The 21,309-nt window shown below is 35.2% G+C and overlaps 1 protein-coding gene across 13 annotated transcripts in view; it reads right to left on the reverse strand.

Annotated features, from left to right (window-relative positions):
- The window catches only part of RALGAPA1 (Ral GTPase activating protein catalytic subunit alpha 1), a 242,244-nt gene that overhangs the window by 55,088 nt on the left and 165,847 nt on the right, over positions 1-21,309 (reverse strand). For all 13 annotated transcript variants that reach the window (XM_072838277.1, XM_072838278.1, XM_072838267.1 and 10 more), the window contains 2 exons: positions 9,513-9,636; positions 208-363 (listed from right to left, as the gene is read on the reverse strand). In XM_072838277.1, the coding sequence (XP_072694378.1) occupies positions 208-363; positions 9,513-9,636 (280 nt within the window). The remainder of the gene's footprint in view (positions 1-207; positions 364-9,512; positions 9,637-21,309) is intronic.

The following is a 21,309-nucleotide window of genomic DNA, read 5'->3' on the forward strand; positions in this document are numbered from 1 at the left end:
AAATCCTTTGTTAAGACAATAACCTTCAATATTATTATTAAGGAAAACAGCATTTGCTCTACAATAATCCTGTTTCTCAAGACAGTATTAGATGAAGAGTGGAATATTCAGAAATAGTGCTTTTTGATCAGATTACTTACGTATTTTATGTATTTATTTTCTTAATTACTAGGATTTTAACTCAACATTTTTTTTCTCAGCACTTACTTTTTTGGTCAAAGAGTCATCAGTATCAGAAGGCATTCTTGTTGATACATGAAATATCACTTCTACTGTAGAGGTAGCAAAATATGGTGTGGTCAATCCTGTGCTTTTGTTTTTTTGTAGTCCTCCCATGAAACCGCAGTGGTTTGTAAGATTGACCTGGGAGCAATGATACACATATTAATCAACTAAACAAAACTCAACAACTTACTATTGAAATAGACTCAAATTTCTCAATTTGCAAAAAACACAGAGAAGAAAGTCTTTGGCATGTTATCAACCAATGCTTGATTCAGAATTATTAGTTAGACCTGTTCTGTTAATACTGGAACTTTTTCTTAAGTATTTGTGATCTCTAATTAGTAGGAGTTAATTAGGAAAGAAATCACTGCTGTACACTATGCATCTTTTGTTAGGCTACTAGGTGTTAATACTAAATCATAAAGGCTATGGGAGGACACCAAAGCCAGAGTGAAAAATCAAGTAGCAAAAATCAAGACTGGAAGTGATGTGGGGGAAAGTTTAAACAGTAATGTCACTTTGATAAGATGATTAATCAGGTGTGTTAGATTTACTCATGGAAATTGTCTTAATTTTTAGTACCTATCACATAGCTCAGAACAGAAATACAAAAATGCAGAACTGAACTTCTAATGCATTAAAAAACTACAAATTAATCTGTGCTAAGGTTTTTACACATACTTTTCCTGATTATAATTAAAACACATACATACTAATTAATATCAGGGTCACTGCATTGGGTCATATTCCCTGAACTTGTGCAATACACAAAGCGACCTGACTTCACTGTTGAAATTAAAGAAAATACTAGAAAGCAAAAAGAAACACAAAAGAAGAAAGATACTTAAAGACTGTATCTCTTTACTCAGAAAAACCACTTTATACATATGTTTTTAAAAATGAAATCTGAAATATGGATGGACCTAGAGGGTATAATTAATGCTAGATAAAATAAGTCAGAGAAAGACAAATACCATATGATTTCACTCATATGTGGAATTTAAAAGACAGAATATATGAACAAAAGAAAAAAAATAAAAAAGTATACTCTTAAACACAGAGAACTGGTGGTTGCCAGAGGGAAGGTAGGTGGGGGCGTGGGTAAAATAGCTAAAGGTGATTGAGTACACTTATGATGAGCACTGAGTAATGTATAGAATTTTTAAGTCATTATAGTGTACTCTTGAAAGTAATATAACACCATGTGTTAATACTTCAATTAAAAAATTTAAAAATCTGAATAACTGATAAAGTGAATTATAAAAACCAATTTTTGCACCATGTGACCTTGAACATGTCTCAACTATCAGTATCAGTTATAATGGCTAAACATCTGAATAACAAATTAGTTTTTACAACATTACTATAAGATTGCCTCAATCATTTATTTTTTTAAAACTTGACTCAGTAATATACTCATGTATTTAAAATTTTAAAGCTGGGGATTCCCGGGTGGCTCAGCAGTTTAGCACCTGCCTTTAGCCCAGGGCGTGATCCTGGAGTCCTGGGATAAAGTCCCACAACAGGCTCCCTGCATGGAGTCTGCTTCTCCCTCTGCCTCTATCTCTCATGAATAAATAAATAAAATCTTAAAAAAAATTTTTTTTCAAAAGCTCACCAAAATTCTTACTTCCATCTCTCATCTCTAGTACTTAGTGCCCCTTCCAGAAAGCAATTTCCTTTTTTTTTTTTTTTTTTTTTTTTACAGATTTTATTTGACAGGGGTTGGGGGAGGGGGGGAGAGAGAACACACATTGGGGGAACAGAGGGAGGGAGAAGCAGACTCCCCACTGAACCAGGATCCTGACCTGCAGCTCTATCCCAGGACTCTGAGACCCTGAAGGCAGACTCTTAACTGACTGAGACATCCAGGCACTCCTCTTCTTTCCTTTATAAAAATTTACTTATTTCAGAGAAAGACAGAGGGAGCAAGCAAAAATAGGGGGGAGAGAGATAGAAAGAATCCTCAAGCAGACTCCCCACTGAGTGCAGAACCCTATGTGGCTGGCGCTCAATCCCAGGACTCTCAGATCATAATCTGAGCTGAAATCAAGAGCTGGCTGCTTAATCAAATGAGCCACCCAGGTGCCCCCTGAAAGCAATTTCTTAACTATCCTTCCAAAAATGTTCTCTATATATCCAATTAAATTCTTTTATGTATGTGTGTACACATACAATGTTTTGCACTTTGATTTGCACTTAAAATACCTTGAAAAGTACTCATTAATAAGTAAAGAGCTTCTTCATTTGTTGTTTTCATGGCTTCAGAGAAGTTCATTTTCTTGATGTACAATAATTAACTAGTTCCCTACTTAAAGGGTATTTAGGCTGTTTCCAATCTTTTGTTATTATAGTCAATGCTGCAGTGAATAACAGAATACATGTCATGCTGGATTTGTAAAAGGAGATCTATAGAATAGTTAAAAGTGGAACTGTAAGTCAAAGGGGATGTACTCTTCTAATTTTGAAACTCAGTAAAATGGCTCTCTATAGATAGCAACAACAGTGTTTAAGAATGCCTGTTTCCCTCATAGCTTTCAAATATATTATCAAATTTTATGATCTTTGCTAATATAATAGGTGAAAAATGGTATCTAAGTATAGACCTTTTGTTTTGTTTTAGTGAATAGGTTATTTATTTTCAGGTCAACTCTCTGATCATGTAATGGAGAACAAGTCTCATTCCAGTGTTCCTTTGCTCTAAACACTTCTGCAATACTTGGTGATCTTTTTTTATTCAATTTTTTAACTGGAGATCCATAAGAAGTTTTAAAAAATAATAAAAAGAGATCCAATAAAAAGAGATCCAATGTATTCCGTACCCAGATTTCTCCAGTGCAAAACTATATTAAAATCAGGATACTGGATGAGGTTCCTGGGTGGCTCAGTTGGTTGGGCATTAGAGTCTTGATTTCAGCTCAGGTCATGACCTCAGGGTCATGAGATTAAGCCTCAGCATGGAGTCTACTTCATGAGAGATTCTCTCTCTCCCTCTGCCTCTCCCTGCTCCTTGCCTGTATTCTCTCAAAAATGCAAAACAAACAAAAAATCCCTCAGGATACTGGCATTAATATGCTCAAGAAACAACATTTTCATCACCGTAAAGGTCCCCTATGTTATCCTGTTACATGAGCTATACCACTTCCCTCTTAGTCTACCCCCTTAAACCCTAGCAATGGGTAATCTGTTCTTCACCACGAAGATGGGTCATTTCAAGGTTGTATAAATAGAATTACACAGTATGTAACCTTCCCAAGAATTTGAAGATTTTCCTGTTATCTATTAATGATTTAAAATTTTATCCCACTGTAGTTAGAGAATACACTGTACGATTTCAATTATTTTAAGTTTGCTGTAGGTTTTTTTTATGGCCCAATATGTCTATCTTGGTATATGTTCTATGGACACTTGAACATGTATTCTGATGATATTGGGTAGAGTGTTCTGTAAATGTCAGTTAGATCCTGTCAGTTTATAGTACTTTTGAGTCCTTCTATATAGTACTGTTGATTTTCTGTCTGGCTCTTCTCTTAGTTGAGAAAGAGGTGAAGTCTCCATCCATAGTGTGGATTTGTCTATATCCTGCCTCACTTTATGCCCCTTTACCTTCATTTGTTTGTAATATAATTGCCATGAATATTTTCATGGCATTACATTTAGAAATACATCAGAAATAATTTTTGCATCAACCAGCAAACATAATTAAGAAAACCCAAAAGGAGAGGTAATGCCTAATATACTTACCCATATTCTTTGTCATGTTCTTTCTAGTGTTCCAAGGTCCTTTCTAACATTTCTTTTCTGTTAATCTAACTTATTTTAGTAGTTCTTTTAGGGTAGGTTTGCTGGCAACAGGTTCTCTAAGTTTTCCTTCATCTGAAAATGTTTTGCTTCATTCCTTTACTAGCTATAGGATTCTGGCTGACGTTAATTTTTCTTTAGCACTTGTAAAATATTGCCTCTTTCTCTGGCTATTATAGTTTGTTTTTTGTTTTAAGTAGGATCCATGCTCAGCTTGGAGCCCAGTGTGGGGCTTGAACTCATAGCCCTGAGATCAAAACCTAAGTGGAGACCAAGAGTTAGATGCTTAACTGGCTGAGACACCCAGGTGTCCCTGGCTACTATAGATTTGATGAGAAATTCACTATCATTCTAATTGTTTTCCCCTTAATAAGATAAAGAACAATTTTTGTCCATGTGCTTTAAAAATTTTTTGAGACTTATTTTTCAAAAGCTTAATTACGATTGTGTCTTATATGGATTTCTTTCAATTAATCCTGTTTCGGTTTCACCCTGTTCTTCAATCTGTAGCTTTATTAAGGTTATTTCTCTTGACAAATTTGGGAAAATTTCAACATTATTTCTTCAAGTAATTTTCAGACCCAACTCATTTCGCCTTTTCTGCTGGGACTCAGATAACAGGAATGTTAAATCTTTTGTCATAGTCTCTGCTGGGTCCCCAGGGGCTGGTTTGTCAGGTCCCCTTCCTAACTGCCAGGAAGAAACCCCAGGGCTCTCAGCCACTTGCAGTGGCTGCCCTAGCAGCATAGGCCTCCTGCTAGGGTCCTAGCCCAGGCCCTGCTGTCCCTTTCCCAGGTGGACCATGAAACATGTCAGTAGGTCATCCCTGGGGATGATGGGCGGGGTTGGAAGACTGCATAATTTACTGTTCTTTAAAAAAAAAAAAAAACTTCAATAAAACATTTCAAAGCATCAAAAAAAATTTCATTGTCCTTAAGTCTTTTCTCTCTCTGTTGTTTACGTTCTTTATTGTTTTATCTTCCAGTTTATTGATTCTTTTGTACCCCCATCTCTACCTGACTCTCTTGCTGGGCACATTTACTGTATTTTTTATTTCAGCAATTAAATCTTCAGTTCCAAATTTCCATTTAGTTCTTCTTGTATCCTCCCTTTTTTTTTTAACTGAAACTTTCTATTTTTCATTTATGTCAACTATGTTCCTAATTGCTAGTCATAGCATTTCTATTATGGTTATCTCAGAATCTTTGTTATTTGGTGTTAGTATGTTTTGTCATCTTTTCATTCAGTTTGAGACCTTACTGGGTCTTGGTATGATTTTTGATCAAAGCTTGGATATTTTTGGATTATGTTAAAAGACTATGAATCTTATTTAAACCTTCAGCAGGCTGTTTTGTCACACTGCTCTGTCAAAGAAGCAAGGTGGATACTGCCTCACTCTAGCCAGGTGGACAGCAAAGTATAGGTTCCCCACTTAACCTCCGCTGACAACTGCAGAGGGGAGATCTTCATTACTGTTAGGTGGAGGAAGGAGTTCTGACTTCCTACGTGGTGTCCATTAAGGAAAGGTGTCATTACTGGTAAGGTTAGTCTCATTACTGCTGGGTGATGGTAAAAGAACTACTTCTCCACTAGGCCTCCTCTGATCTATCCCAGTGGAGGATAGAGGGGCACCTCATTATAGTAGGTAGGGACAGAATTCCAGGTTCCTCATGTAGTCTCCACTGACACTGTGGTGTGAGGTGTGGATGGGGGACTTGACCAGCTGACAGAGATGAAAGTCTTGGCTTTCTGGTTGCCCTTCTCTAACATTATTTGATACTATTCCTGCGTGGTGTTGGGGATGTCTCATTATAGTCTCATGAGGGTGGCAGGCGAGGCGGCTCCCTAACTGACCTTTGTTGTCAGGGATGGGGATGGGAGTCTTTTGTGTTTGGCTGGAGCAGAGCAGTTATTATCTAAATGTTTTCTGTCTTTCTAGGTCATTCCTTTCCTGGTCCTTTGGCTAGAAAAAGTGGGCTTTTTGTTGGGGTTCTTTTGGTCAGTGCTTGTTAATGTTTCTAGGTTACTATTTTAGATCCAAGTTGATACAGGAGACAAAACCTTGAGAACCCATCATCATGTCATTCCATGGTCCTGAATTGGCCTCTCTTCCTCTCTACCTTTCGGAGTTTTTTTTATGTTTTTATATGTAATGTCCAGAGTTTTTGTTGTACTTAGTGTGAAGAATAAGGAGAGTATGTCTCTTTGATGTTCCTCGAAGTGAAAGCTCCCACTGTACAACTTAATGGACTTCACTATATTCACGTGTAAGTAGAATCATCATCGCAGTCAATTTTAGAACATTTACATCAAAAAGAAACCCTGTACCCTTTAACGATCACCCTGATCTTCCCTCATCCCTCCAACTAGTCCTAAGCAACCTCTAAACTACTTTCTGTATGTGTGTCTGTGTGTTTGTGTATATGTGGGGTTATTTCATATAAATGGATCATAACACGTCTCTTTGTGACTGATTTCTTTCATCTAACATAATGATTTCAAGGTACATCCACATTGGAGCATGTAAATACTTCATTCCTTTTCATGCCCAAATAATACCCCATTATATGAATATATCACATTTTATCCATTCATCCATTGATAGACATTTGGGTTGCTTCCGCCTTTTTGGCTATTATGAATAATGATGCTATAAACACCCATGCTTAAGTTTTTGTCCGGGTATACAGTTTAATTTCTCTTGGATATCTACCTAAGCGTGGAATTTCTGATCATATAATAATTCAGTGTTTTACTTTTTTTTCCCAAAGATTTTATTTATTTATTTAACACAGAGAGAGCACAACCAGGGGGAGTGGCAGGCAGAGGGAGAAGGAGAAGCAGGTTCCCTGCTATGTAGTGGGGCACAATCCCAGGACCCTGGGATCATGATCTGAGCTGAAGACAGATGCTTAACTGAGCCACCCAGGTGCCCCCAGTGTTTTACTATTTGATGAGCTTCCAGATTGCTTTCCACTGAAGTTGCACGATTTCACATTCCTACTGGAGTTTAAGAGGGTTCATTCAGATTGCTCTGAATTCTAGCCTATAGTTATTAATTACCTGACCTTTTGATTCCAGCCAATCTAATGAGTATGAAGTAGTATCTCTCTGTGGTTTTGATTTACATTTCACTGATAACGATGTCAAGTGACTTTTCATGAGCTTATTGGTTACCTGCATATCTTATTAAGAGAAATGTTCATTCAGGTACTAATTTTTAAAAATTCAATTGTTTCTAATTAATGATTTGTATGAATTCTTTTTTTTTTTTTTTTTAAGATTTTATTTATTCATGAGAGACACAGAGAGGCAGAGACACAGGTAGAGAAAGAAGAAGGCTCCATGCAGGAAGTATGATGTGAGACTCCATTTCAGGACCCAGGATCACGACCTGAACCAAAGGCAGACACTCAACCACTGAGCCACCCAGGTACCCCTGATCTATTTTGAGTTAATTTTTGTATACAGCGTGAAGCAAAAGTCCAACTTCATTCTTTTGCATGTGGCTATCCAGTTGTTCTGGCACCATTTATTGAAAAGACTATTCTTTCTCTACTGGGTGGTCTTGGCACTTGTCAAAAATTAGTTGACCACAGAAGTATGGGTTTATTTCTAGAATCTCAATTCTATTCCACTGATCAATATGTCTATCCTTGGTGCAAGTGCCATACTGTTTATTATTGTCTTGTACTAAGTTGTAAAACATGGAAGCGTAAGTACTACTACTTTTTTCTTTTTCAAATGTTTCTTGCTTTTAGTAATAGTTTTTTTTAAGCAGAAAATCTATTCATAATTTTTCTTTAGTATTTCTAAAGCAGTTTCACATACCTAATTTCAATTGAGCATCACATTGTATCTGCTGTGTAAAAAATATATTACATTTGACAAATACGCAAATAGCAACAGAGACCCCAAGAAACTCACTTAAAGGGAAATAGCATGTTGGATAAGCCATAAAGATATATATACTGAATGCTAGAAGCTTATGTACTAAACACTGTACAAGGCATCTAGATATCTTTTAAAAAGATGGATCCCCGGGTAGCGCAGCGGTTTAGCGCCTGCCTTTGGCCCAGGGCACGATCCTGGGGACCCGGGATCAAATCCCACATCGGGCTCCCGGAGCATGGAGCCTGCTTCTCCCTCTATGTCTCTGCCTCTCTCTTTCTCTCTGTGTGACTATCATAAATAAATAAAAATTAAAAAAAAATCGATGAGATAAAAGTGCCTGCCCTCTAGGAAGGTCTTATAGTCTAGTCTAGTACAGTGGTCTTCAACAATTTTGCTCATGTACTCTCTACAAGAATTTTAAGAAACTGTGTATTAAATTGACAACTATAATGAAAAATTTCATCACAAGTTTAAACTGTTGCAAAAATTATAATTTCTAGTATACTGTATGTTACATGTATATGTGCTTTAAATATAGATTCATCAAAATTGTAGAGCTACAGATTTGGCTGATACAATATATATAAAATGTCTGCTATTAACTTAATGATGTATCAATCAGCTGTCATCAAATTCACTTTGTTAGAAAATGTCTGACACTTCATGTGTCAATTTAAGTAAACATATTAACACAAGTCTCTATGACAAATACCTCCCTTCTGAATTACGATACTAAGATACACATATTTGGTACAGGAACCTTGACATGAGCTGGTTATCAGGATGACATAAAGTGCAGTGCCTTTGAATATTTCTTGATTTGCTGTCAGAGACCCTCTCAGAACATGCCTTCTTAAATGAACTTTATTTTTGGGTGACAAACCTTTCTGGGGGTAATGTAGGACTTGGGTGGGTATGTGGTATGCCTTTCTTTTACAGAGTTGAAGAACAGAAAAGATGAGGCAAGAGACTGAAAAAGCGTTCTTAGGCTTTAAATTTAGGATCTGGAAATTAATCTCCTCAAAACTAACCAAGCCAATGTGACCCTTAAAAGCCTTGGTATAGTATTAAAGATGTTCATATCTTAGTGTGAAGACCCCTTGTCTAGTGTTCACAGTTGTGAGGAAAATCCAGATCTCCTAAACCTATGAGTTAATAAGTTTAATACTCTTTAACAATATACTCACTTATAAAAAAAAAGTTAACAACTTTCCTTTCGAACTCTGACCTGTTCCAGTCTTTGAAGATGAAATATAGGGCAGCCCAGGTGGCTCAGCGGTTTAGCGCCGCCTTCAGCCCAGGGCATGATCCTGGAGACCGGGGATCTAGTCCCACATTGGGCTTCCTGCATGGAGCCTGCTTCTCCCTCTGCCTGTGTTGTGTCTCTGCCTCTCTCTCTCTGTGTCTCTCATGAATAAATAAATAAAATTAAAAAATTATGAGGATGAAATATAAAGCAGAAACAATAACAAACCTGGCATTAAGGTGTTGAGTATCTTAAAGTAATTCTTCTAAAATAAGCTAGAAAGAAATAGAAAACCATTGCTTCTAAATAAAAATACAATGATATCTGATATAATTTAAAAACGAACCTCCCAACCAAGACCAGCTACAAAATCTTCATATGCTTGACTTCCTCCTGTATTGGTGAGAATGGAATGTTTATCTTCTTGTCCTTCAGCAACATAAAATACTGCGATCTTGTGAGTCTCTCGACTGTAAAACAAAAGGTTACACCATTCACTTAATCATTAATTTATCTATTCATTAATCCAATTAAGTTCAATGTACAAAGTATGAGGCAATTAAAAGATGAAGATGCATTAAATCTTATAATCTAGAGAAAGATATGCAATTATAAGTAAAAAATTAAAAAAGTTAAAACTTGCCAGTGGAACAAAAGAAAGGTGTGATTACTTCTGACTGGAGAAACAGAGAGACACTTAAAGGAGAGAAAGTAACAAATGAATTGGGTAAAGGAAAGTGAGATCTGACAAATGAAGAGGAGTAAGAGTATCAGGAAAGATGAGTGAATGCATGAAGCATCTGAGGAGTTATCTGTTGTGCAATGTGGTCAAATCTCAGAGATAAACAGATGTGTTTTAGAAATAAAACTAAGTAGAAGTACAGAGATGACTGAGAAACGATCCCTTTCTTCAAAGTACAGAGTAAGAAATTTATACACAAATATTATAGAACTGGATGGAATAAGTGACAAGTTCTCAGATACTTTCTTTTTAGATCTCCCTCAAATTAAAAATGTTCATAAAAACAAATTTTTTTTGTATGCCATTTGGCTTTCCAAGTTAACTAGGGCACACTACATTTGGTCCAAGTGATTGATTTAACAAAGCATGGGCTAATAAATTTTATGATCAGAGGTAATGTTTTCACTACTATAGTATGTATAAATTAAAAAGTAAGCAAACAAACCATATCCAACAACAAGTAAGTAAGAATTGAAATTATTTTAAAAAGTTAGTCAGATAACCAGATTTTTTCCCACATATCTTGAGGAAGTTGTAAGGTCATGGTTGTGGTTTTCAATTTCAGCAACTTAAAATCAGGAACAAAGATATTTTAGCTGCTTTCACTAATAGCAATATTTCACTTTATGTGGTGAAAACTTGGGTAACTTTTGGTATATTCAATGTATTGTTAGGATAATCTAAGTAATAAAATATAATTTGGGGGGCAAGGGAAACTTCCAGAATTACAGATTAAATATCTTGGTGGACCCTTTCCCAAGCAAAATATCAATTTAAGTAGTGAAAATGATTTTTAAAAAAATCATTTTAAGTCTCTGCATATCATCCTTAGGACATATAGCAAATGGAAAAACATTCATTCAAGAAAATCTACCAATCTACTAAGAACAGAGTGAGTCGTTGGTATCTGAGCCACAACTGCTCACCCTACCTCTTTACTTCCACATTATACCTTTACCCTGGGCATTCAACTCAGGCCAAGATAAGGGTTCCCTCTCCCCTCCAGTTCCCAGACTGGGAATATGGTTTCACCCTGGCAGACACAGGCTGCTGGCTGTGTTTCTCATCTTCCTCAGCTCCATGCTGCATAAGATCTATTCCAGGCAGCTGTGGCTAAGAGAACCATGTCTCCCTTAACTCATCCAGCTTCCTCTCTTACAATGGAAGCTCTAGGTGCAAAAGGCTGAGTTTGTCCCAATCTTGCCCATGCTAGCTTACCAGTAGGCCAGAGGTTTCACACCAGTAGGGGAAAGCTAAGAAGATGAAGAACTGCCAATCCCTCTCTAACTGTTCACTTATAGAGTGAGAGTGTTATACTCCAAGAGAAGTTGGTCCTTGACCCCAGGTGAGGTATAGTGGCAGAGTTTGGCCACTACTTGTGTTCTGCTTAGGGTGAAACAGGTCATAAAGACAAAGAATTCAGCAGCAGCTCTGCCCGAGGGGAATGATTTGATTTTGAAACAGAGCTTGGACAACTCCGTGCCTATGGGTTTGTCAAAAACAAGAAAGAGCATGGTGGAAAGCCATTAAGAGAAATTAGCACTTCCAGACACAAGTAAAACAGCAGAGTGGCCTGAAGTTTTAATGGAGAGAAGTAGGAAGAGATAGCCAAGAAGGGTCCTCTTGGGAACACAGTGAAATCTATGGGTCAAGAAGCATATGCACAGGTACTACCTTGTACCCACATGAGAGCTATCAGAGTAAGATACAGGACAGACATGAAAGCATGTAGACCTATCAACACAAGGTAAAGTCTCACAGATATTCTACCTGAACTCAGGGTTAACTCCCAGGAAGCCACAACTTAAAAACAACATCCAGTCAACCATGGCAGTCTAGAAGACTGTGTATATCCAATATTGTACCCTTTTTGGAACAACCAGAGAGCAAACCTCTAACCACTAGTCTCTGGGTAAACATGGGACAAAAAAAAAAAAAAAAAAAAAAAAAAAAAAAAAACCAACAAAAAAAACCACTCTGAATATGACAGTGGCCTCTAAGCCACACATACATCCAAAACCAAAAACTTAACTGGTTAAGGGGGCCAAAGTACAAACTTTGATTAATGATAGATTATGCCAACCCCAAGGAGAACCTGTGGCAGCCCTGCTAAAAGATAAAAAACATTTTACAATTTTTGAGCAGGGAGAGCCAAGGCTGCACATATTGTAAGGAAATAGACTTTGCAGGATTAGTTCAGCCAAATCACTAAAAGACAAACAAATGCAAGCAATGCACTTTCGAGTCAAAGACACAAATAACACTGAAAGTAAAATAAATGGAAAAAGACACCATGCAAACAGTAACCAAGAAACCTGGAGTGGCTATATTAATATTAAACTTTAAAATGAAAAACATTAGTGATAAAGAGACATTTCATAATGTTAAAAGGTCAACCTACTAGGAAGATATGAAAATTAAAAATACACATGCACTTAACAGAAAGCTTCAAAATACATGAAGCAAAAATAGAACTGGAGGCAGAAACAGACATTTCTACAATCATAGTTGACAACTTCAATACCCCACTTTCAATAATGGACAAAACAATTAAGAGAATATCAACAGGGAAACAAAAGACTTCAGTAAGACTGTAAATGGAACTAGACCTAAAAGACATTTATACAACACTCCATAAAACAGTAGCAGAACACATATTCTTCTATAGAATACAGGAACATCCTACAGGATGGACCATATGGTAGGTCAGAAAACAAGCCTCAATAAACTTGAAAGGACTGAAATTATGCAAAAGTTATTTTCTAATCACAATGCAATGAAATTAAAATCAATAAAAAAAATTCTGGGAATTTCACATATATGTAGATATGAAACAATATATTCCTGAATAACTGAAAGAATAAATGTCAAGGGTTATAAGAAAACTCCCAGAGATGATGAAAATGAAAACATAACATACCAAAATTGATGGCATGCATGCAAAGCAGTGCTGACTGGTAAATTTATAGATATAAATGCCTATGTTAAAAAGAGATGAAAAGATCTTGTATCAATAACTAAGCCTTCCACCTTAAGAAACTAGAAAAATAGCAACTAAAATCAAAGCAAGCAGAAGAAGGAAATAATAAAGACTAGAGTGGAAATAAAATAAAAAAGAACAGGAAACAACAACAAAAAGAACAGAAAACAAGAGAGAAAAATAAATGAAACTAAAAATTGGTTGAGATGATAAACAAAATTGATAACCTTATAGTTAGACTCAACAAGAAAAAGAGATGAGCCCAATTCCTAAAATCAGAAACTAACGAAGAGACATCACTATACATATGGTACAGAAATAAAAAGGACTATAAGGGAAAACCATGAACAACTATATGCCAACAAATCAGATAACACAGATTAAATGGAAAAATATCTAGAGAGACACAAATTACTAAATCCAACTCAAGAGGAGAAAGAACTCCTGAGTAGATCAATTACAAAGAGACTGAATTAGTAATGTGATTAAAAAGGAATAAGTAAAACCACCTCCACTTGCAGATGAGATAATTTTGTATACAGAAAATCCTAAGGAACCCACTGAAAAGTTTTTAGAGCTATTAAATGAGTTCAGCAGGGTTCAGGATACAATATCCACATGCAAAAATGAATTGTATTTCTATATACCAACAATGAACAAAGCAAAATTAAGAAAATTATTTTTATAATACCATACCACCCAAAAATAATAAATTGTTTAAACAAGTACAAAAGCATTTAATAAAAAGTATAAAACTTATACTGTAAAAACTAAAGTACAAAACTTATACTCTGAAAATTATAAAACATTGTCAAAAGAGATTAAAGATCTTAAAAAAATCCCATTCATGGACCAAAAGACTTAATATTGTTAAGATAATACCCCTAAACTGATCTACAAACTTAATGGAATCCCTACCAAAATCCCAGCTCCTATTTTGGTAGAAATTATCAGGCTCATCTTAAAATTCATCTATCTGGATACAAAAGATCCAGAATAGCCATAACTATCTTAAAAAAGAAGACAAAACTGTAGGATTCATAATTCCCAATTTTAAGACTTGCTACAAAGTGGTGGCAATCAATGTACTGCAGTAGTGTCATAAGAAGAGACAAATAGATCTGTATGGAACAGAATCTTTGATTTAGAAATAAAACCTTATATTTATCATCATTGCTTTTTTGACAAAGATACCAAGACAATTTCATTGGAAGAGTCTTTTCAAGAAATAGTGTCGGGGCAACTGGATATGTACAAGCAAAAGAATAAGGTAGATTCTTACCTTGCCACTTCTTACCTCACACCAGCAATGACAAACAAAATGCATCATCTATCTTAATATAAGGTCTAAATCTATAAAAATCTTTCAAAAAGTTTATAAAACTAGCATCCAGGGCAAAAAACTGCACATGAATGTTCAAAAGCAGTTATTATCCATAATATCCAAAAAGTGAAACCAACCCAAATGTCCATCAACTGATGACTGGATAAACAAAATGTAGTATATCCATACAGTGTAATATTATTCTGCAACAAGAAATGAAGTGCTGAGAACACTGCAATATGGATGAACTTTGAAAACACTATGCTAAGCAGCCTGCCACAAAAGACCATATGTTATTTAACTCCTTTTATATGAAATGTCCAGTATAGGCACATCTATAGAAATAGAAAGTAGATTAGGGTTGTCTAGAGCTGGGGAGTGGGGGAGGAGGAGTGGTGGTAATGAGGAGTTACTGGGGATTCCTTTTGAAGGGACTAAAATATTCTAAAATCAGGTTGTTGTGACAGTTGAACAACTCTGTGAATATACTAAAAACATGTACACTTTAAAAAGGAGTAAATTATATGGTGTAAGAAGTATATCTCAAGAAAGCTGTTAAGATTTTAACTTGGAAGCATGATCCACTATATGTAAATCCTGATCCTAACAGAAAGGGAACTTCTCAATGTTCTTACCTTGTGTCTCTATCACATTTTGGTAATTCTTGCAATATTTCAAACTTTTTCATTTTTTTCAGGTAAAGGGCTATCAATTAGAACTCCTGAATCACAATTTTTAAAATTGAAAAGACAAAAATGTTCACCTAATACTATATAAATTTAAAAGCTGGGAGAAAAATGTGCCATGTAGGAAAAAATAGAACATAAATCTTTACAATGCAAAAATAAAAGAGAAATCTTCTTTATATTATCTGTGACCTTCCTACTATTTGTAAAAGCAGAGCTCAGCTGCCCTTCATGTCAAATTTTAATCCTTTACCATTCCTTTATATTTTTCTACTTACCTAGTTACAGCTGCTAAAATGTTTGGTATACTGCTATTAGCTTAATATGTGCAATAATGAATACCAAGGGAAAGATACCAGAAAAAACCCCAGAACATTAATGAACTTGCAACTTATATGCAACCATATAAGAATATGTATAGAACTGACAAAATATTATGAGCTTACACTATTGGAAAATTCCAAGTGAAGTCAGCAATAGAAATGGTAATACAAATTTTGAGATTTGAAATAAAAATATCTGGTGGTTCAACCACAAGCAACAGCAATCAGTTAATCTAGTCAAAGAAAATAAAGGATCTATAAATGGTACAGGGAGAAAAGAGTATAAACAATGTAACTTTTCATTTTTCCTCCCTAGCCCATCAGACAAGTAAGTACAGGCATACCACAGAGATACTGCAGGTTTAGTTCTAGGCTACAGTAAAGCGAATATAGCAATAAAATCAAATGAGTTTTTTCCCCTAGTGTATATAAAAGTTATGTTTACATTGTACTGTAGTTTATTAGGTGTGCAATGGCATTATGTCTAAAAAAAAAAAAAACAAACCTTTTTTTTGCTAAAAAATGTTAGTCATCATCTGAGCTTTCAGCAAGTCATAACCACTGATAATAGATCACCATAACAAATACAATGGCCCTTTCACAAAGATGGCGCTGAAGGCAAAGAAGGAAGCCCCTGCCCCTCCCAAAGTTGAAGCCAAAGCAAAGGCTCTGAAAGCTAAGAAAGCGGTGCTGAAAGGCGTGCAGTCACCAAAAAAAAAAAAAAAAAAAAAAAAAGATCTGTACATCACCTACATTCTGACAACCCAAGATCCTGCATTTCTGAAGGCAGCCTAAATATCCTCAAAAGAGCATCCCCAGGAGAGACAAGCTTGATCACTATGCCATCATCAAGTTCCCCCTGACTACTGAGTCAGCCATGAAGAAAACAGAAGACAACACACTTGTGTTCATTGTGGATATCAAGGCCAATAAGCACCCTATCAAACAGGCTGTGAAGAAGCTCTATGACACTGATGTGGCCAAGGTCAACACCTTGATCAGGCCTGATGGAGAGAAGAAAGCATATGTTCAACCAGCTCCTGACTATGATGCTTTGGATGTTGCCAACAAAATTGGGATCATCTAAACTGAGTCCAGCCAGCTATAAATCTAAATTTTTTTCATTAAAATAAACCCCCCGAAAACCCCAAATACAATAAAAAAGTTTGAAATATTGCGAGAAATACCAAAATGTGACAGACACCCAAAGTAAGCAAATACTGTTGGAAAAATGGTGCTGATAGACTTTATTTCCCCCACTTTCTAACAATCTCTTTAAAGTAATGACATGAATCAAGGGGTTGTGGGAAGGAAACCAAAGAAAAGAGAGAGGAAGAGATAATAAGAACTGGTACAATGGTTATAAAAATCTAAGGGCAAGAGAAAGGAAATGGTCAAGCTTGGGTGACTGAAATATTTCTAAACATAATCAAGAAAATTATGAGGATCTGACTCGGGAATGAAATGGTGACCTGGAAATGGTAATACGGAGGCAGGTTAAAAATTTGCAATAAGTAGCTGCAAAATCATGCTGAGAATTGAGAGACAAAAGTACATGGAAAGAATGGTTGATAAGATAGGGAGAGATATCCCAATGAGAGGGATAACTATGTTAGGGTGTTAGGAGATAAAAGATGAGCCAGTGAAGATAAACTTGGAATAATTAGAGAATTAGGAGTTGAATACAGTAACTACAGTGTTACAGGGGAGAAGAACATTTTAAAGACAAGACAATAGTACTAAAATTTGGGGATGTAATATTCAGGGGTTTTTTTTTTGGGCAGTGAAACTGTTTCATAGGATACTATCACAGTGGATACCTATTTCTATACATTTGTCAAAATGCATACAATGTACAACACAGAGAATGAACTCTAATGTAAACTATGGACTTCAGTTAATATAGCAATACTGTTTCATCAATTTTAACAAATGTTACCACACTAGTATAACAGCTAGAAAAACTGTGTAGGGTAAAAAGGATATGTGGGAACTCTCTACTTTGCAATCAATTGTTCTGTAAATCTAAAATTGCTATAATCTTTTAAAATGCTTATTAAATTAAATTTAGTTAATTAGATAAATCAAAAGGCCTGGTGAGGACTGAGAAAATTTTAGACCTGATGGTCAAGATACTGTCAGAAGGATAGTTTCAGTAGAGCCTTGAGGTCCAAGAACGCATGGTGAATAAGACAGCAAGAGTTATGATTCCTGCCCTCATGGACTTTACCATCTAGTACCAAAGATAAATTATTATGGGGAAGAGTTAGGATATGAGAACTCACATATTATTTAGAAAATTATTTTTTTAAGTTTTTTTTTTTTTTTAAAGATTTTATTTATTTATTCATGAGAGACATAGAGAGGGGGCAGAGACACTGGCAGAGGGAGAAGCAGGCTCCATGCTGGGAGCCTGATGTGGGACTCAATCCCAGGTCTCTCCAGGATCATACCCTGGGCTGAAGGCGGTGCTAAACCACTGAGCCACCTGGGCTGCCCTATTTAGAGAATTATTATAATTGTTTTAGAAAGAATAAGAATATCTAAGAATACTAATAGTAATACTAATAGTGTGATAAATGTTATGACAGGGAAGTGCGTTACAGGGCTCTGTGACAGCACATGGATGATCCAAACATAGACTGGGGAGGAAGGTAAAATGTTACAGGTAGTTTAGAGAAAGGATTTCAGAAAAATGATGTTTAAGCTGAGACTAAAAAAATGGACAGGAATTACACTCTGAAAAATTTTAAAGCCTAAGACCATTTTATTGTTAAAAAATAAAGACTAAAACTAAGATAAAAACATTCAATTCTAGAAGAAAAAGAAGATAAGCTTATAAATAAAAACAAAAGACAAAAATTAATGAGTTAGAAAACAGAACATAGGGACGCCTGGGTGGCTCAGTGGTTGAGCGACTGCCTTTGGCTCAGGGCGTGTCCCTGGGATCAAGTTCCACATCAGGCTCACTGCAGGGAGCCTGCTTCCCCCTCTGCCTATGTGTCTGCCTCTCTCTATTTCTCATGAATAAATAAGTAAAATCTTAAAAAAATAACCATAAGCATAATAATTTGTTTGGATATATAATATAAAAATATTAAAAAGATATAACATTAATAACCAAAAATGTGAGGAAGAAGTATAAATTTCCTGTATGCCATCTATCAAGTTGTAAAGTCAGCTTAAAATGTTTACATAAAATGTTATGTAAGCCTTGCATGGTAACCACAAAGGAAAAATCTGTAGTAGATACACAAAAGGCTATGATAAAGGACTCAAACATACTACTACAAAAAGTCTTTAAATCACAAATGAAGACGCCAAGAGGGAAAACAAAACACAAAGGATCTACAAATAAGAAAACAATGAAAAATGGTATTTTTACCTCTCAACAACCTCTCAACATTACTTTAAATGTAAATAGATTATATTTTTCAATCAAAAGACACAGAATGGCTGAAGGGACAAAACCATGAGATCCAAATGATATACTGCTTACAAGAGACTCATTTTAGCTTTAAGGACATATAGAGAATGAGAAATCTAAGGGACAGAAAACAATATTTTAAGCAAATGGTAATCAAAAGAAAGCAAAGGTAGCTATATTTATATCAGACAAAATAGACTGTGAGTTAAAAATGGTAAAATAAAGTCACTACCATAAAGTTAAAGGGGTCAATCCATCAAAAATATAACAATTATAAATAATTATGCACCCAACATTACAGCACCTAAATATATAAACAAAATACTAGAGGAAAAGGAAAATAGTAATACAATAACAGTTGGGAACTTTAATACCCCACTCTCAACTGACAGATCATCCAGATAGGAAATCAAATAAATGAATTTAAACAATACCTCAGACTAACTGGACTTAACAGACATATACAGAACATTCTGCCCAACAGCAGCAGAATACACATTCTTCTCAAGTGCACATGGAACATTTTCTAGGATAGATCATATACTAAAACACACAAGTCTCTACAAATTCAGGAAGAAAGAAATTGTATCACATATCTTTTCCAACACAAACGAATTAAACTAGAAATCAATAAACAGGAAGAAAACTGAAAAATTCACAAATACATGGAAACTAAATGACACACTCCTGAACAACCAATGGATCAAAGAAGAAATCAACAGAGAAATTCAAACCATCTTGAAATAAACAAAAGAGGAAATGCAACAAACCATAACTTAGGAATGCAACAAAAGCAGTTCCCAGAGGAGAGCTCATAGTGATAAATGCACACATCAAGAAAAAAAGAAGTATCGCAAATAAACCACTAATTTTACACCTAAAGGAACTAGAAAAAGAACTTAAGCCCAAAAACTGAAGAAAGGAAATAATAAAAATTAGAGAAGAAAAAAATGAAATAAAGAAGACACAAACAAAACCAAGAGCTGAGTCTTTGAAAATAAACAATTTTAACAAGCTTTTAGCTAGACAAAAAAAAAAAGGACCCAAATAAATATTACTATAAATGAAAGATGTTACAAATGATACTATAGAAATGCAAATAAGAGACTACAATAAAGCTATTTGCCAAAAACTGGACAACCTAAAAGAAATGGATAGGCTCCTAGGAATTTACAACCTACTGAAAATCTAAACAGACCAGAAACACGTAAGTAGATGGACGCAGTAATCAAAAACTTCCCAACAAAGAAAAGCCCAGTACCAGATGGTTTCACTGAGATTTCTACCCAATACTCAAAGAATTAATACCAACTCTTCTCAAACTCTTCCAGAAAGTGAAAAGGTAGGAATACTTCCAAACTCATTTTACCAGGAGAGCATTACCTTGATACCAAAGCTAGGTAAAAATACTACAAGAAAAGAAAATTACATGTTAATATGACAAAATTCAATATTCATTCACGATAAACACTCTCAACAAAGTGGACATAGAAGGAATAAACCTCAACATAATTAAGGCCATATCTTATAGCGCACAACTAATATCATTCTCTATGGTGAAAAGCTGAAAGACTTTTTTTTCTAAGATGAGAGCATCCACTCTCATCACTCCTATTCAACATTGTATTGGAAGTCCTAGCAGAGGAATCAAGCAAGAAACAGAAAGCATCTGAATTGGGAAAAGAAGTAGTAGGACTATCTCTTTTTGCACATGACATGATCTTATACAAAGAAAATCCAAAAGATTCCATCAAAAAACTGCTAGAACTAGTAAAGAAATTCAGTAAAGTTGTAGAATGCAAAATACACAAAAATTAGTTGTTTTCCTATACACTAACAATGAATTATCTGAAAAAGAAAACAATCTCATTTATAATAGCATCCAAAAAAATTGCTTAGGAATAAATTTAACCAAGATGAAGGACCTCCACAATGAAAACTATGAGACATTGATGAAGATACAAATTAGAGAAGATAATCTGTGGTTCATGAATATTAAAATGTTCACACTATCCAAAGTAATGCATTGATTCATTGCAATCCCTATCAAGATTCCAATGGCATTTTTTTTTTCAGAAAGAGAAAAACTATACAAAAATTCATATGGAACCACAAAAGACCTCAAGAAACCAAAGCAATTCTGAAGAAGAATAACAAAACTAGAGGCAACACACTTACTGATTTTAAACTATACCACAAAGCTCTAGTTATCAAAATCACACTGAAATAAAGATAGACACAAAGACAGATGGAACAGAACTGAAAGTCCAGAGATAAACCCATGCATATATAGTCATCTAATATTTGACAAGGGAGCCAAGATTATCAATTGAGGAAAGATGGTCTCTTCAATACATGGTATGGGGAAAACTAGATATTCATATGCAAAAGAATGAAACTGGACCCCTACCTTATATCACTCACAAAAACTAACCTGAAACATATTAAAGACCTAATATTGTAAAACTCCTAGAGGAAAAAGAGAGGGTAAGCTCTTTGACACTGGTCTTGGCAATGATTTTTTAGATATGAAAGCACAAGCAACAAAACCAAAACTTAAAACAAGTGGGACTACAACAAACTAAAATGCTCCTGCATGGCAAAACAATGATAAAGTGAAAAGGCAATCTATGAAATGGAAGAAAATATTTGCCAACTATA

Source organism: Canis lupus, chromosome 9, assembly GCF_048164855.1.
Source record: "Canis lupus baileyi chromosome 9, mCanLup2.hap1, whole genome shotgun sequence".
Taxonomy (NCBI): Eukaryota; Metazoa; Chordata; class Mammalia; order Carnivora; family Canidae; genus Canis; species Canis lupus.